The 18,708-nt window shown below is 40.7% G+C and overlaps 1 protein-coding gene across 50 annotated transcripts in view; it reads left to right on the forward strand.

Moving 5' to 3' along the window:
• The window catches only part of ANK2 (ankyrin 2), a 559,252-nt gene that overhangs the window by 452,387 nt on the left and 88,157 nt on the right, over positions 1-18,708 (forward strand). For all 50 annotated transcript variants that reach the window (XM_043545376.1, XM_043545385.1, XM_043545350.1 and 47 more), the window contains one exon: positions 5,491-5,563. In XM_043545376.1, the coding sequence (XP_043401311.1) occupies positions 5,491-5,563 (73 nt within the window). The remainder of the gene's footprint in view (positions 1-5,490; positions 5,564-18,708) is intronic.

Consider the following 18,708-nt stretch of genomic DNA (forward strand, 5'->3'; position numbering starts at 1 on the left):
ATGCTCTATTAATATGCAAGTCACTGACATTCCCGAAGAAGAGGAATCTCCAATCCTGGTTTATATATGGAACAATTGCTTCCAAAGGCCCTTGGCCTACTGTAAATGTGCAGAGTCTCATTTCCCTCTCGTTTACATCAGAATAACACTACTGACGTGAGTGGGGTTCCCAGAATATAAAGCAATGATACTGAGAAGAGAGTCAGGTGCCCTGTGTAGAGAAGGATTGACATATATAATGGAAAGCAGGTAGCATGGAAGCACGGTTGGTTCTTATCCTACAGAACACTTGTGATTTGTTTTAAAAAAATGTTTGTCCTGCCTTCTGATTTACACTTTGCAGGTCCCAAAGTGACAAATTTAAATTGTTAAGCTGCTTCAGAGCAACAGGTAATTTGTGTACACATTTCAATGTAGTTGGTAGAAACAAATATTTTGTGATACATAAATTAGCTTTAGGTAGTGTATGATTTACCAGAGCAATACAATATCAGTGGAACTACCACAGAGACCACATATGCCTCAGCATTTTAAACTCCAAGTTTTGTTGGGGCCATTAAGCTGTCCACAGATCCTCATCCTTTTTAAAACTGGGTGGTAATTAATGGTTCTTCATTCCATTGTTAAATATAGTGGCAACTCCAGGTAGAAGAGTTAGAGTCAGGGGAGCTATAATTGGTATGTTGTAGGATGTCAGAATTAAGTAATATGTTTGTGCCAAGGAGACCCAGAAACACAAAGGGGGCATTGCTGTGCAATACTGATACTCCGTCTACACATCAAAGGCAGTATTTGGCTCAATATTTGAGATATTGTGCAATGCTCAAACTTAGGGGTTTACATTTAAAATAACCAATTGCGACATGCAGCGTATAAAAAAATAAGCCTGATTTTCAGATGTTTAACTCTACAGTGAAGTTTGGATGCACATGTACCGGTAAGTACAGTCTGTGTATGGACAAATGACCATTTACATACAGTATCTAGAACATTTGATCTGTATTCCTGTTGAATATGCAAAGCAGGCGCACAAGTATATAGATGTATGTCTGTGGTGAAGCTTCTGAAAATCTGGTCTTACAGCCAAATTTTCAAATGCAGATGTCTAATGTTAAGTGCATACACAAGTGGCCAGATTTTCACAGGTACTAAGCACCCAGTGAGTTTTAGAGGGAGTGGAATGTGTTCAACAACTCTAAAATATCAGGTCACTGAGGATGCTAAATATGGATTTGGGTGCCTAGCTTTAGGTTCTTTGAGCTTATATGTCTCACTAAGCATTAGGGTTGCCAACTTTCTAATGGCACAAAACCAAACACCCCTGCCCTGAGGCCCCGCCCCACTCACTCACTCCAGCCCCCCTCCCATTGTCGCTTGCTCTCCCCCACCCTCGCTCGTTTTCACTGGGCTGGGGCAGGGGGTTGGGGTGTGGGAGCGGGTGAGGGCTGTAGCTGGGTTCCGGGGTGGGGCCAGAAATGTGCAGTTCAGGCTGCAGGAGGGGGTTCTGGGCTGGGGGAGGGGGTTGGGGTGTGGGTTCTGGGAGAGAGTTAGGGTGTGGGAGCGGGTTCCGACATGGGGCAGGAGGCTCGGGTTGCAGGCTCTGGCTGGGCAGCACTTACCTCAGGCGGCTCACGGTCGGCGGTACAGCGTGGCTAAGGCAGGCTCCTTGCCTTCCCTGGCTCCGCACTGCTCCTGGAAGCAGCTTCCATGTCTAGCCCCTAGGTGGAGATGCGGCCAGGTGACTCTGCATGGTGAGCGCTACCCGCACCCACAGGCACCGCCCCCACAGCTCCCATTCGCCGCAGTTCCTGGCCAGTGGGGGCAGGGAAAGCACACGGAGCTTCCCTGATCACCCCAGCACCTAGGGGCCGGACAAGCCGGCCACTTTTGCAGAGCTTTGCAGAGCCAGGGCAGGCAGGGAGCCTGCCTTAGCCATGCTGCACCGCCTACTGGACTTGTAACGGCCCGATCAGCAGCGCTGACCGAAGCCACTAGGGTCCCCTTTTGACTGGGCTTTCCGGTCGAAAACCAGATGCCTGGCAAACCTACTAAGTATAAATGTGGTTGTGAGTGCTAATGCTGGTGTTGTGTAAGAATAATAAACAGACAAATATATAGGTATTGATCATGTTTATGCACCATGGCCTATGTCTCAGACTATATATTGATAAACTTAACATTGATCTGATGGGATTTTTTCCTAAGTAAAACAAATTTTAGAGCCCCAATAGGCTGTCACCATATTTTGTATCCACTTATCTGATATAACTAGATATTGGCAGGGGTACCATGTATACAGTATGCTATTACTCTTATACTATATATTAACATACTGATTCTATTTTGGTACTTTAATTAGTTGTCGTCCTACAAACACCACTGGCCCTACCCCAAATGGGGGGCATTTTGTTTAAATAGATAAAATCCCATCTTGAATTATGATTCCTTCTCCAATTAATGTTAACACTACTGAAGAGCTGAGATCCAGAAGCTGTTGGCCAGAGAATTCTAACTCTCACCTCTGTGTTGTTCTCTTGTGCTTGTCTCTTATTCCTGAGTTCAGTATGAGAACTGGGATTTGCGCCCGATGAATGAATGGTCTGTTGCATTTATTGTAGACAGAGATAAACTTCTTAAGAGTTTTCATATCTGACTCTTACTTAATTTTTTTCTAGGCAATTCCATTTTTTCTCTTTTCCTCAGAGCTCTCCCTCTCTGTTTATTTGTTGAGTTCTTGCCTAGTTTATTCAGTGCTCATACACAGCAGCAGTACAGCATTTGGGTTACTTTCTCGTCTTTTTAACAACTGATGTACACACACAGTGCTTTGCCCATCACTTGAAGAATATACTGTCCTCCTTCTCACCTTATTCCATTTGTAGAGTGTCAGTCTTTTTGTTTATTTAGCACTTATTTCTTAATTCATTGCTTTTATTGCTACAAAGAAGGAGGTTGAGGTCACCTGCACTGCTGTGTGAGTTCAGTCTGCTTCAGCTGGCTCAGACTCCCTACTGCTGTCTGACCTTTCTAGGGGAGTGATAAAAAGAGTCAAAGAATTGGCTGAGGAATGTAATGAGTACAAAAGAGCTTGGAACACGTAACACACGCATTGAAAACCATACTTGTTAATTCCTTGAATCATGGTTAAGATGTAATTAAAGATGAATAACAGATTGCAGGCAACCAGTTTTGCCCACCCTCTGTCCTGCCCACATACAAACTGTAGGAAGGTAAATTGAAACGGATTGTCTGCAGTTAATGCATTTCAGACACTTAAACTTAGACAAATTATCACAGGTTCAGCAATGATGAGACGTGTTGATATGTATAGAAAAGCATCATAATAATGAATAGTGCTATCTTCTTCACTGGCTTGCTAGAAGTATGGAAATACAGCACCAGATCTGGAAGTCCTCACTCAGTTTTTACTCAGGCAAAGTTGCCATTGACCTCAGTGGGAATTTTGCCTGAGCATGAATTGAGTAGGGGCTTCAAGGTTCATCCCTCAATAAATATCACAAGAGTTATGTTATTTTGCTACTTCCACGTCTGGGGTTCATTTATGCTTTTTAGGGTACTGGCCAGAACTGAGAGTGGAGCAGTGGTGAACTATTTCTGTGAGAGCTTCGACAGACATACTGTCTCCTGACACTCCCCTGTGTACAAAGGGGTTACGTTGGGGTGGGCAAACTTTTTGGCCCCAGGGCCATATTGGGGTTATGATATTGTATGGAGGGCCGGGTAGGGAAGGCTGTGCCTCCCCAAAGAGCCTGCCCCCTATCCGCCTCTCCCACTTCCCACCCCCTGACTGCCCACCTCAGAACCCCTGACCCATCCAACCCCCCCACTCCTTTTCCCCTGACCACCCCCTCCCTGGACCCCACCCGGGGTGAAAGTAAGTCGAGTGACTTACCGGTACACTGGGGCCAGCTCGCCCCTGGAAGGGGCAGGTCTGAGCGGGTCAGAGCCAGCCCTAGCCCACCCTGTAAGGTAAATGCCCCCCCCCCTTTCTCGTCCTGCCCCCCCCACCAGGGTAGCAGCAGCAGTGCAGGGCTCTGGGGGCTATTTAAAGGACCTGTGGCTCCCCTGCTTCTACTGTCCTGGTCCTTTAAATAGTCCACGGAGCTCTGGAGTAGTGGCGGCGGGGCTCCAGCAGTTAAGGGGAGACCTCCTTCCCCATAACCAACCCCCCCGCTCCCAGCCCCCTTACTATGCTGCTCAGATCAGCAGGAGCTCGCAGCCACGCCACTGCGCTGCCCGGCAGGAGCAGCGGGCCAGAGCGCTGGCAGCAAGGTGAGGCTGCGGGGAAGGAGGACAGCAGGGGAGGGGCCGAGGGCTAGCCTCCCCAGCCGGGAGCTCAGGGGCTAGTTCCGTGGGCCGGATGTGGCCCACAGGCCATAGTTTGCCCACCTCTGGGTAACATCCACTGTTACACACCTTAAGACATGAAGTGTAAACCCTCCTTCACAGATATCCAGTTCTACAAGCTGGTTGCAGAGTGGATTGTGGCCATGGAGTGGTTGTATATTAGCTAGTGCTGTTCTGACCATGGAATTCCTCTTGAATTCATTGACTTGTCATCTTGTCTCCATCTATAGAACATATCTGCTGTTCTCCACAGAACCCTTTCATGCCCCACACTCCTCACAACGCTCTCTCCTTATTGCCTTCTTCATGTCCTTGACCCACACATGACCTCATGCTAAGGTGATGCTCCCTTTGTTGAATCAGTCTCCCTCACTCTCCCAGTCTCACTCCATGGCCAAGTACCTTCTGTCTTCCTCTTTGAGTCCTTCATGCAAAGTCACTGATTCTAAAAATCTGTTTTCTAATAACCCCCATGCTCACCCTTACCTGAACTGTTGCTATCATGTATTGTCTCTGGTGGTTTTGCCTTGTATAACTAATCTTGTAAGCTATTTGTTGCAGGTGATATGTCTGAATTTGTGTGTGTGTAAATCGCCATGTACATTCACTCCACGATATAGGGTGATTTGTAATAATTATGAAAAGAGTAACATTAATACACATTGCTATTTCAAGTAAGAAATGCATCATATGGTCTTTCTAAATACTCTTCATCTTTTTCAGTTTAAATATTTCACATCATTCATAGCTTAATTTCCAAATGCTTTACAATAATTTCCATATGTCCCATACAACTTTCTATGGCTCTTCTGTAGACATTACCTAATTCAATTTAGAACCATCCTGGAAGCATTGATCTGAGTTACTCTACATACATCATCTATTTATATATGTGCTTTTTGTATGTTTTTTCCGGAATAAATGATCATTTGCTGTAGCACAAATAGAAAGCAAGAGCAACAATGGTAAAGATTACACCCTGAAAAATAAAATCAGAGGGAAGAGACAGCATTGTAAAATGTCTGAACAGATTGAACTGCAGCTGTTGTTGAAAATACCCTGATAAATGCCTGCTATTTTTCTTGATGCTTAACTTGAGAGATGATTATTCTGTCTCTGCAGACTGTGACTGAGAAACACAAGCTGAATGTACCTGAGACGATGACCGAGGTCCTGGATGTTTCAGATGAGGAAGGTGAGCGACTTAAATTCCCTTGTTTAGTGTCTTTTATGCCACCTACAGTATAGAATTAAGCCGCTTCAATTCTTGAAATCGTGTGCTGTTTAAAGTCCTTGATTTAATGCCTTTTTGGCTACAAGATTTGAATAGAGGCATTAAAGATGACCCCAATCCAAAAACTCTAGATCCAAATGTCTTGTATGTTTGTAATGGTCAGAACCAAATTCTGAAGACTAAACACTTCCAAACATGGGAGTTTAAAATTCATATATAAAGCTTTTCCAAAGGTGCACTTACCCACTATAAAGAGAGGTTTGAGGCGCTGAACATTTTGGATCAGGTCCACCTGTATCAGTATGCATATCAGAGAAATAGACAGGGATCTTTGTTTAATTGGAAACATTAGGTAAAGATGCATATGTCTGAAGGAGATGAAACTGTTACCTTGAAGGCCTTTTGGCACTTGCTGACCACAGATTCATAGAGCATGACATAAAGTAACAACACACTGAGGCCATGGCACCCTTTCAGATTTAACCCTATCTGCTGACTGGAGGTGTATGTTATATCACTTAGCTTAGTCCCAAGAAAACATCTGTGAAATTTATCTGGAATTATTACCTTTGGGCAGTTTATACTGAATAGAAATAAGCAAGCTAGCTTTGGGGGATACATTTTTAATAGTTTATGAAAGAATAGTTGACAAATTTAAAATACTGTGACTTCTGGACTAATGGTGGATATACTTACAGATTATAATAATGGTTTAGCTTCTCTTTCTTTTTCTATCTGAAATGCTGAATAATTCTATAGTAATGATATTTTATGCATGGCATATCTGCTGATTCTTATTATCTGATGGGGATTGTCCTGATTGCGAGTGCCTAAGAGATTGAGGAACCTAAATTACAATTTTAAAAGTGACTTGAAAGATTAAGTCTCATAGAAAGTCAATAGGATTTGGGCTCCTAAGTGCTTAGATACCCTTTTGAGATGGCTTTTAGGCTGCTAAATTACTTAGGCAATTTTTAAAATTTATCCTGTGTCTAATTTGTGTGTTGAACTACAGATATTTGATTTCTTTTGTCAATTTGCCCATGCTTAACAAGACAGCAGGCCATAAATCAACAAGCATTCAAATCTATATGCAGTCAAGAATATGTTAGGCTTCTCTGCAATGTAATCAATGCAATTATATCTCTAGGGCCTGACTCTGCCATCTCTATTCCCTTTGAGCAGCACTTTACTCCTTGAACAATCCGAATGGGACTACTCATGAGTGACAAAATAAGGCCTTTAACAATTACAGCATTATGTTTATATTTTTCTATCCCCTTTGTTCATGTAAGCTACCATTCAATCCTCTTTTAATCTGCAAAACACAGCATGGTTTTCCACTGCTGTATCTGGAGGAGCTAGTTACTGGCTATCCCCTTTTCTCAAGCTAACTTGTATGTTGTGCAGCCTTTAAACACTCTGATGATGAACACCTCAGTGATGGGGAAGCATATAGTGGCACAGGTGCTGTTAGAAGGAGTTCTTGGAGTAAGACACAAAAACTTTTCTGTTTCTGTTTAATTTGGTTTTATGTATTTATTTTTGTGCCGAGACGATCTGAATCTGAATAATCTGGGTGCCTAATACTGATCCATGTTAAAAGAAAAGGAGTACTTGTGGCACCTTAGAGACTAACCAATTTATTTGAGCATAAGCTTTCATGAGCTACAGCTCACTTCATCGGATGCATGTTGTTACTTTTGAGAGCATGTCTGTGTGTATTTTTCTGTATGGAGAAGCCAGAAAATCTGAAGGCAATTTTACCTGTACCATTCATTATTTGACAGCACTTATTGTGGCCTTTTGGCATGACTAATTCCCTCCAGATTATTATCTTAACATTCTGGGTTTTCTTGTCACCAGCCAACAAACAGAGTTTATCAAAAAGCTGGCAGACTGGAAATCAGCCCTCTTCTACATCTCCTCTCAGGGCATAGGCGCTATACTAAGCATTTATGCCAATGCTGCCTCTGTGATCATACTGCTGATCGCCGAGCAGAATGATCACAATGGTTGCACTTCATGTCACCCTGCTTATAAAATCCATTCTTGGGGGCAAAAGCATTTTGGGGGTATGCAAACTTGTCGTTGTGGGTGGTGACTATAAGAGGAAATTAAAGTAGCTGGAGGCCAGAAGACAGAGACCTTTTATTACAGAGACTCAGCCTTTTCATAATTGTGGATTGTCTGTAAGAGACTAGCAATAAGGTTCTTGCAGATCTTGCCCTTAGCTGTATTACAGTGACAAGATATATTTCTGAATAAATAAATAAACGTGACACACTAAACCTTCTAACTTTAATCATATAGTTAAAAAGTTGAACATGACAGGAATACTTGAGCAAGTTAATATTTCAGAGCCCCACTGTGGAGTCTATTTATGGGAGGAGTTTATTTGGTATTTTTCTTGTGAAGCAGTGGTTTTGTTTATGACTGTAATATTATATTAACTATAATATTCATATATGAATAATAATTCAGATGCAATATCCAGTGTCAATGATGTAAAATCAGAAAAGCCATCTAGTCCATTCATCTCCCTGGATTGTTTCCTGGAGGATGTTTGCTATTGTTCAGGTTTTAAATGTCTCAGTGATGGCGCGAGGCTTCCACTGTATGTGGGTCCATTGGGCTCCCACTTGGTCTTTGGTAATTTTCACCCAGTAGTTTGTACGTTTAGCAGCAAGAGTCCTACTGGGGGTCTTTTGCTCTTGAGAATATCTGCAAGAGTTTGGTGCTGAGGGCAACATTGTTATTCACATAGAGGCAGTAGGCTCGGTATTTTGTGTTTGTATGTTAAATTGGTTTCTGTTTATTTTTAAATAAACATCATGGTTTGAATCATGTATTTTTAAACACCGGAAATATGTGGTTGGTGTTGTATAAAACAGAGCGAAAGATGGAAATGCAGACACATGTGATGTGATGACTCTCAGATGGGTCGCCATCAATAGGTTTGGCAGAAAGAGTGAATGTTAGGCAAGATTTGAATGACGAAAGGTAGTCATCTTTTGCATTAGAAGGCCAGGGAGTTCCAAAGTCAGGCTAGCATGGCAGAAAGTGAAGTCATGAGTGGAAGATAGAAAGTGGAATGGATAGAAAGGGAGCAGTGAGAGGGAGGCACTGAAGGAGCAAAGGGAGTGACAGATGGAAACTTTTGCAGATGATAACACTATTACATCAAAGAACAAATCCCACTACATTACCACAAAGGGCCCCGTTACATAGACCTACACAGGCAAAATATCCATTGGCATCAGTGAGTGTTTACCTGCCTCACAAGCTTGATATCAGGACCAAAGACTTTTTGTTGCAACCCAGATTGAAATCAAGTATGTTGCATAATTGAATTGTAATCTAAAATAAGGAATGCTTCTTAAAGATTAATATTAGTTGCTCCATATTTATTATCATTACTATTTGTTTAGCACCAACAATATGATCAGTGATGTACATACTACAGAAATAGAGAGACACTTTCTAGAAGTTCAGACAGATCAAGGCCCTGATCCTGGAAAGACTTACACATGTGCTTAATGTTATGTGTAATCACTGGGGCTACTCATAGCTGTAAAGTGAACCATGTGCATAAGCTTTTGCAGGACTGGGTCCTTGAAGATGAATGTTGATGAGGCAAGACATTCTAGACAACTGAGAAGAGAGAATTTTTTTTCCCTTCAGATAATTGATGAGTAATGTCATTATTACTATGCAGCCATTACTTATATGTTATTTTTGCCCCACTTAAAGTAATAATAATTATAATAAAATACTTAGCACTTATTTTAATGCTATACATGTTTAAATGTTTCCACGGACAGTAATTAATTTATGCTCAAAACTCCCTCGAGACAGAGATTTTAACTGTTGTCATCCCTGTTGTATAGATAGGGGAACTGAGGCGGAAAAGTAAAAGAACTTAAACCAAGAAACTACAGTGAGTTTATGTCAGAGAAAGCAACTCCTAATTCTCAATTCTGTTTCCATTGGACTAGATCATGGCATCATTTTGTATTTTGACATTGATTAAATAAAGTTCATTTTTGTTTGAGGAAAGGGGATAAGAAAATATAAAAGGCCAGGTTATGATTTTTTATGTGTAGAAGAAATAGTCCCAGAAATCAGCCTTAGAATAACAACACCCAAAGAGGAATAACCATTATAAAATAAACCCCTAGTGTTTACTGTCTAACAAATTACAAAAGATTCTATCCCATCTTTGCTTTAGAAATAAATTTGTGTTGTCATTGTGTCATTCTTTTAAACATCAACAAATACGAGTCATCTAAAGAAGAGGATCATTAGAATAATGAATTTGCTAAAGTATTGCTAAAAACAGAAATAACTTAATCATACAGGCTGAAAGTAACATATGTCCTCTACATCTATATGTACCGTAATATGCATTAAATCGCTACATGTTTTAATCACTAAAGGCCAAATTGTTCCATCTGTACTCACACAGAGTAGTCCCTTACTCTCAAGTAGGCCTATGGATTTCATACTTACTCAAAGTAATAATAACCATGGGAGAGTGGGGTTTCATATCCCTTCATGAACATGGATTAGTGATAAAGTGATTTCATGTAATCTGTAGAAGTAACTCATCATTGAAGCACAAGAAAAACGTGCCTTTAGATTTCATAAAAGCTCAGAGTTAATCCATAACCTATTCTGCCAGATTCCTGATTAAAAGAAAAGTGGCTTACTAGGAATTTATAAACTGAAAATCCTATTTCTTATAAGAGAAACGCACTGATAAAAAAGGTTTCTTCATTCGTTTTTGTAGCATACACTAAACTTGAGTTTGTGAAATATTCAAACCATTTAATGAACATGGCCACAATATTGCCATATGCAAGAAGAGTTGACAAGAGCTAATGAGGTATTACTGTTTTGTTTAGGCACTGAAGTGGGAATCAACAACCCCGGGTTCTATCACAGGATCTGCCACTGACCTATTTGTGTGATCTTGGGGAAGTCACTTCACTTTCTTGTGCCTCGGTTTCCCCATCTGTAAATTGGGAATAGTGATACATTCCTTTGTATGGCACTTATGGATCGAAAGTTCTATGTAAGAGCAATATTATTATTCATAGATTCATATATTTCAAGGACAGAAGGGACCATTGTGATCCTCTAGTTTCTAGTCTGACCTCCTGTATAATATAGGCCAAAGAACTTCCCCAAAATAATTCCTTTTCAAATGAAGCATATTATTAAAAAAAAATCTTGATTTAAAAAAAATCTAGTGATAGAGAATCCACCACAACCCTTGGTAGATTGTTGAAATGGTTGATTACTCTCAATGTTAAAAATTTTCATTTGTTTAGCTTCAACGTCCAGCCATTGGATTTTGTTATACCTTGGTCTGCTAGACTGAAGAGACCATTACCAAATATTTGCCCACCATTTATAAACTGTGATCTGGTCACCCCTAAACTTTCTCTTTGTTAAACTAAATAGATTGAGCTCCTTGAGTCTATTACTATAAGGCATATTTTCTAGTCCTTTAATCATTCTTGTAGCCCTTCTCTGAGCTCTCTCCAATTTATCAACATCGTTCTTGAATTGTGAACACCAGAACTGGATGCACTGTTCCAGCAGTAGTCACACCAGTGCCAAATATGGAGGTGAAATAACTTCTCTGCCCTTACTCAAGATTACCCTATTTATGCATTCAAGGATTGCATTAGCCAGTTTGTCTACAGTGTTGCACTGGGAACTCATATTGAGCTGATTATCCACCATGACATCCAAATCTTTTTCTGAGTCACTGCTTCCCAGGATAGAGTCCCTCATCCTGCAAGTATAGCCTACACGCTCTGTTCCCAGATGTATACATTTACAGTTAACCATATTAAAACACATTGTTTACTTTAGCCCAGTTTACCAAGTGATCCAGATAGCTCTGTATCAATGATGTATACTTTTCATTATTTACCAGTCCTCCAATCTTTGTGTCATCTGCAAACTTTATCAATGATGATTTTATGTACTCTTGCAGGTCATTGATAAAAATGTTAAATGTCCGAGGGTCAAGAACTGATCCCTGTGAAGCTACCCACTAGAAGCTCAGTGATGATTCCCTGTACAATTACGTTTTGAGACCTATTAGTTAGCCAATTTTTAATCCAATTAATATATGCCATGTTAATTTTGTGTTTTAGTTTTTTTTATCAAAATGTCGTGTGGTATCCAAGTCAAATGCCTTGCAGAAATCTAAGTATATTACATCAACACAATTACCTTTATATATCAAACTTATATTCACATCAGAAATTGAAATAATCAAATGTTAGTTTGATTATGACATGATTATTATAATTATATAATAAAATGCTGTAGGTATATTCTTTGTTCAAAATACATTATGGCTGCACCTGCCTGGAATTGCGTTGTGATAAACATATTGAAAGGTTGCCTAGTACCTTCTATAACCTTTTCTGTAAACAATGCTAAAATGCTGCTTTGTAGCTTCTTCTCAAGAATGTTCCTCACTGAATCACATCAGATATTCAAGTGCCTTCTATAGCAGCATTAAAGTAATGGGAGTATTATTTGGTTATGTGTAGGCTTGGCAGAATTAGATTTTTACTTTTTTATCATAGTGTTTATTTTAAGCAGTTTTTTCTATCACTGATTTAAATTTTCAAAGTTGTGGGAAATTGTGGAATGGGTCAGACATTGGGGAGGGTCAGACAAAAATTGCTTAAAGACCGTAGATACAGAGATTCAAATAATTAAAGCTTTAAAACACAACTTCTCACATCAAAATATACAGAATACATATCCTTAAACTCTGATAAGTTCTCAAGCAGTATTTTTCTTAGTTTGCCTATCTGTAAATTTTGATTATCAGTACTGGAAATATTTTTTCAACCGTTTTTGTGTGTGTGGAGAAATGACATGTACTAATAAAAATCTAATTTTCCAAGCCTAGTTAATGTGTGTGAGAAAGAAGTTGAGCAGACTAGTCAGGGCTAAATTCACTGCTGACATAAGAGCACACAGCTCCATTGGAGTTGTGTATTACGTAGTGGAAAACATAGGGCCTTCCAAAATTATCTAATAGCAGGAGATGGAGGATGTAAAATCTTGGTTAGAATGAAGAAACACAATTTATAAATACTTCATTATACTTTAAAGCCACATGGCCAAATTCTGCTGTCGCATTACACCAGTGTAAATCCAGATAACCTGCACTGAAATGAATGCACTTACCCTGGATTTACTATTTTATAACTGAGAACAAGATTTGGCTTTCTGTATGTAGCCAAGTATGGATGACTTACAGAAGCAGGTCAAAAGCCTCAATGAGAAAGAGAGAGAGAAATGTACATTCATAGAAAGTATTTGGTAAGTATATCAAAGCTAATTCCTAAAATCTTATTGACAGGAAGGGAACAATAATACAATAATACCTTTCTTCTGTGCATGCTGTGATAGGCATGGGAAACCAGCAGAGAAATTTAGCCAATATCTCCCCCTCATTTCAAAGTGATCTCCATATTCTAGATTTCACACTCTAGCTGTGAAAGAAAAAATGGTTAGCTATTAAATGATCTCTTGCTTGGGCCTATTGAGACAGAGCTATTTGTGTTAAAGTGCAGTACTCTGTATAAATGGCGTTGTTGGGTTCCATGTTTGTAGTCTCTTAATGACTTCCAAGTAAAATGATATTTTTTTTTCTAAGTGCCAGAACAAACTCAGTTGTAAATTTGAAAGTCAGGATGGATTCTTTCTGGATGACGCACTGTCAGCGATAAAGATTCTGCCGTCAGAATTTTTTTTGACATGTGAAGCAGATGATCTCTCTCTCTTCCATAGTTGCATTGGCTCTGCATTGCTAAGACAAGCCAAAAATAATAACTAGATCTGGTTGAAAAATTTCAATTGAAACTTTTTTTTCTGACAGAAAATGACATTTCTCAGGAAAATAGAAACCTTCCCTGACCATCTTTAGTAATAACCATATATGTTGGCCAGTAAAATCAGCAGGCATGACTCAAAACACAAGAAACACATTGATTGCATAAGAAAGTGTCTGTTTTCCATAGCTGTTTTGCAGAGCAAAAACTCACTTTCAAGCCAAGAATGATTACTCTACTCTTTCGCAAATGGTCTCACTGCATCTTCATTCAGTGGAAAAGATAGCAATAAGAAAAGGCTGGAGAATGATTAAGAGGCACTTATGACATATACCTTTAAAATCATTGTAACAGATGACCTTACCAGCGATTCTGAAAATGGAATTCTTTTTTCCACAGGATTAAGGCAAAGTTACAATAAGACATTAACATACTACATCACACATTACTTATTCAGGATCAGGTTCATATTCAAAGAAGCTGGCTAAAGATATTGGCTTGCTGGCTGGGGACCTCTCTTCCTTTGAGTACTCTAAAAAGGGTGACCACATTTCTAAATACCTATCCCCTTTTTGGTGCTTCTCTTGTGTAGTACTTAAAGAAAGGGGTTGAGTGAAAGACAGACATGCATTTATCTATCCTCTTGAACTTAGAAGGACAAATGATACAATACTTTGTACCACTGAGCTCAAGGCAAAGAACCATTTCTTTCCTTCCACCCTAGTACCCACAAAATCTCTGTCAGTGAAAGTATTTGGGTTATAGATGGCCTGGTTAATCCAAGCTGTCTCCACTCAGTAGCTGGCATGAGTTCCTCATGTTATGATAAAATTTCTTGTTTTGTGGATAAAATCAATGAGATTTGGAGTGAGCTGTTTCCATCCGTATGGGCAGAGCAACATTCTGGTGGGACGTATCTTCTCTCAGTGACCCTTTTCCCTAGGTGAAAGAAGACATTTCTTCTTCAAGTCTTTTTAAGACATTCCCTGCCCAAAATCTGTGTTTAGGATCTGTTCTATCTCTCTGCTGGGAGTCACACAAAGGAGTTACTAACACCTGAGGCTTCTACTGACTGAATGGCCCAAGGGGAGGAGAGGCGTGGAACAGGCATGGGATCAAACTTGTAGAACAGGAACTTTTGGTGCTTGGGAGCAACTTACATGAGCTCTCTTCTGTTGGCAGCCCCCTGCTGTAGCACTTTATTCCTTTTTTGGCATTGTACAATAGACCTACTTTGGATTTGTCAGCCTGCCATTCAGTCAGCATCCATTACTTATCAAAGCTTCTGTGGCATGGAGGGTTGTGAATATTTTATTCTGGTTCACATCCTAAAGAGGCAGTGTTTATTCTCTGTCAGGTGACAGCTTGGCCACCTGCCAAATACTAGAATTCACTTTACAGTGGTCTAATTCAGGAGAAGACACATTTCAGTCATCCTCCTCGTCCCAGAATCCCGGGAGGGCAGATTAGGGCTAGTGCACTTGATTACCCTCTTCTCACCAGACAGTAGGGGCACGTGCAGACTTTCATTTGCTCCATTTCCTATCTTTCTGTAAGTGCTTTTCTGAGTGACATATAGCTGACATGATGTGATGTGCATCCACAATCAAGTAGCAGTAGAATATTTGGGGTTTCAACTGGCTGAAGATGCAAAAATCTACAGCTGTGTTATGGCAGTTATATTCATTAGCTAAACCCATTGCAGTGCAGATAATTGTTTAATGGGTGTAATACACTGAGTGGAGCATTGACTCTGGGGAATCAAAGGTTTCCAAGAAGATTCTCAGGGGATGATCTTTAATATATTTGCCATTAAAGATACTTCAGAGTTGAATAAAAAATTCATACTTGCCTTAGCTGCCTCGTCTCCACCTGTTACTTCTAAGATGCACAGCCCACATAGGGAGCTGTACAGCATCCTGTGGACCTTACCAATATATAGCAAGGGAAGACAATGTTTTTGGCAAACTAACATAAGTGTATTCAGCTTTAAGAGCTTACATTAAAAACAGTTTTTGGCAGCTTTTTGCACAGCCCCCTTTCTCTTTTTTAATTTATCCCTTTGGCCTTCTTTGATGAAAATATTATGGGAAAATGACTGGAAGAACAGTTCTTCGGCAATTGTTTTCCACAGTACAGTTATGTTGCTGGGAGGGGACTGTGATGAGTTAGAGCTTTCCTATTGCATTAAAAGTAATACCATATCCCCCAAATCAGCTGATTTATAGAGAGAATTTCCAGGGTAGCATGGAGAAAATTTCACAGAGCCCCAGTCCTGGCTGAAGATGTGGGCATAATGACCAGGGTACCATAATGAAAATGCATTCCAAGCTGATCTGGCTTGTTTTAAAAGCCTTAATTAAATGCTTCTCCCAGAGCCATAATTCCCAAACTAAGAACTGTATGTGGCTTCCCAAATTCTGCTCTCTGTATAATGATATATTGCACTTAGTGTCTTTCGTTTGAGGATCTCAAAGTGCTTTTTTGTTGGTTAACTGATTTAAGCCACACTTCGAGGTAGGAAAGTATCCACCCCCATTTTAGAGTTACATATAAGGAGGGTCAGTGTAATTAGATAATTTGCCCTATCACTCAGTAAGTCATTAGAAGAATTAGGAATTAGAATATAGGAGCCCATTCCCAGTCTCCTATAACAGTTAGACAGTATTGCCTCCATGTTCAGCCGGGCTTGCCAGAGAAGGACAGAGAACTATGGTCTCTACACACTCTCTTTTCAGTCTGTTCACTGATAACCACATTATAATGGTGTCTGAACATGTGAAATCACCAGAATAAAAATTATTTTTGTTTTAATAAGACCCACAAGTTATTAGCAAACATTTTACTTTTTATTCTAGCCCAACCAAGCACCAAATCTAGTCCCAAAGCACTGTCAAGATGTTTCCCCTACTGTTTATAGAAACTGCCTTAGCAACTTGAAATTGAAATCTGTTGCCTTATTTTTTAAAAGAATTGTGATATTGCGGGTTTACACTCCTGTTGTTATAGGGTTATTCAAAAATGGTAGGCTGTAAGCATGACTTTTTGTTGAAAATAGGAAATTGAATATATGTTCACAAAACACAGAACTATCAGAATGATTATGACAGAGTATTATTGGCTTAGGCAAAGAGATTACTTTTTTACTTAACTCCTGTTCGAAAGCAGTTTCATGTGGCTGTAACAGGGGTGGGCAAACTTTCTGGCCCGAGAGACACATCTGGGTAGCGAAATTGTATGCAGAGTTATGAATGTAGGGCTGTGGCAGGGGGTTGGGGTGCGGGAGGGAGTGTGAGGTGTGGGAGAGGGTCCAGTGTGCAGGAAGAGGCTCAGGGCAAGGGGCTGGAGCGGTTTGAGTGCAGAAGGGGGCTCAGGGCAGGGGATGGGGTGCAGGAGGGGTTTGGAAGTGGCCAGCATGTCCGACAGTGGCTCCTCGTCGTGTGGTAGGGCAGGCAGCTCCGCCGTGCGCTGCCCTCGCCTATGGGTACCACCCCTGAAGCTCCCATTGGCCGTGGTTCGCTATTCCCGGCCAATGGGAGCTGCGGGGGGTGGTGCCTGCAGGCGAAGGCCGTGCATGGAGCCCTCTGCCCCGCCTCCCTACGGGCCCCAGGGACGTGGTGCCGGCTGCTTCCGGGAGCGGTGAGGGGCCAGGGCAGGCAGGAAGCCTGCCTTAGCCCTGCTGTGCCATGGGGCTGGGCGGTAGTTTGCTCTCCCCTGGGCTATAACAATGGTTGGCAATGGGATTTCCCCTCATTCCTCCACCACCATCAGGCTCTGGACAGACAGAAATCTCCTAGGAACTGCATTTTGAGAGCTGACCTTTGCACCTAATGTGACGTGCCCGTTTACCACCATGATGTCAACTCTTCACCACTTTTAATAACACTAAGCACACAGGCACAAGTATCTACTGCTGGCTTCTCTTCATAGGCTAAGCCAGCTACCCTCCTACTCCTCCACTGTGGTAGGGTGTCTCTCTGCAAGTCCTGGGGGGAGTTCATCAGACTGCTAGTATTATTATAATTATGTATTATTTTATTAATTTGTAATTAAATAGTGTTCAGAGGCCTCAGTCAGAATGGGGGTCTTACTGGATTAGTCATGATCAAGTGCATCTGCTGATTCTAACAGTATTGATCTCATGTGCAGAGAGAGAATCTCTCAAGTAATCAGGGCCACAATTTAGGGCCTCAGCTGTGAAAGCTGACCCACTGAACTCCTCCTACAAGTTAATAGGCAGCCAGCACAGATCATGAAGCACCAGTGTCAACTGGTCAGTGCATCATGATTTGCTTAATAAGTGGTGTAAATTAAATGTTGTTAATTTGACAGGTAACATGATGGCACAACTTAATAGAAAAGGCTGGTAGGTCAGATTAATCATTTCTAACATGATAAAACAGGGCAGTTTTTATACGGCTACAAAACTACCATCTGAGGTGATTTTTCTGTGGAAATGCACTCATGGTCACCTGAACATCAAGCTCTCCTGAGTCTGTCTTTTTGTGTATCACAATTAGACATCAGTCCTGATCGTGGCCCACAGGTGGTGTTATATATATTAATAATACTGATGTGTAAGATGGAATGTCTATTTATTACATACAATTAAGTAACTCTCTTTGCATACCTGTAATCCTCCTGCCATGAGTTAACACATTCAGGTAATCTCAACTGTATGAGAAGTTGCTTTAAGTTAATCTATAGACTGCAGTTAGATATGCTAAATTAAATAATTTTTATTTGCTTATACTCTAGGCCACAGTATTCTTTCATTGTTATTAAGGGCATATCTACACTGTCCCACAGTTCCAACAGCCAGACTATGGGGTGTGTGAATAACAATACGCACTAAAATACTGTGCAGTAGCTCCCCCATATGGTGCTGTGGGCATAAACTAAAAGGTTCCTAGTTCTCATTAATGTAGTCCTGTTTGAAGAGGACTACTTTAATGCGAATTAAGAACCTTTTCTTTCATGCCCGCAGCATCCACACAGGGGAATTACAGCACAGAACTTTGGTTTCTATTGCTATTCACACACCCATAGTCTGGCTGTTGGAACACTGGAACATAGTAGACATGCCCTTGGTGTTGTGATAAAAGAGATGGGATGACTCAAGGGATTGGTCATGGTGCCTTGCCCCTCAAGGTCACTGCTTCAAGGATAGGCTAGGTCAGCTGTTCATTGGCCATTGTGAAATTTGTTAATGGTCTCATTATTGTTCACAGT

Source organism: Chelonia mydas, chromosome 4 (assembly GCF_015237465.2).
Source record: "Chelonia mydas isolate rCheMyd1 chromosome 4, rCheMyd1.pri.v2, whole genome shotgun sequence".
NCBI classification, from domain to species: domain Eukaryota; kingdom Metazoa; phylum Chordata; order Testudines; family Cheloniidae; genus Chelonia; species Chelonia mydas.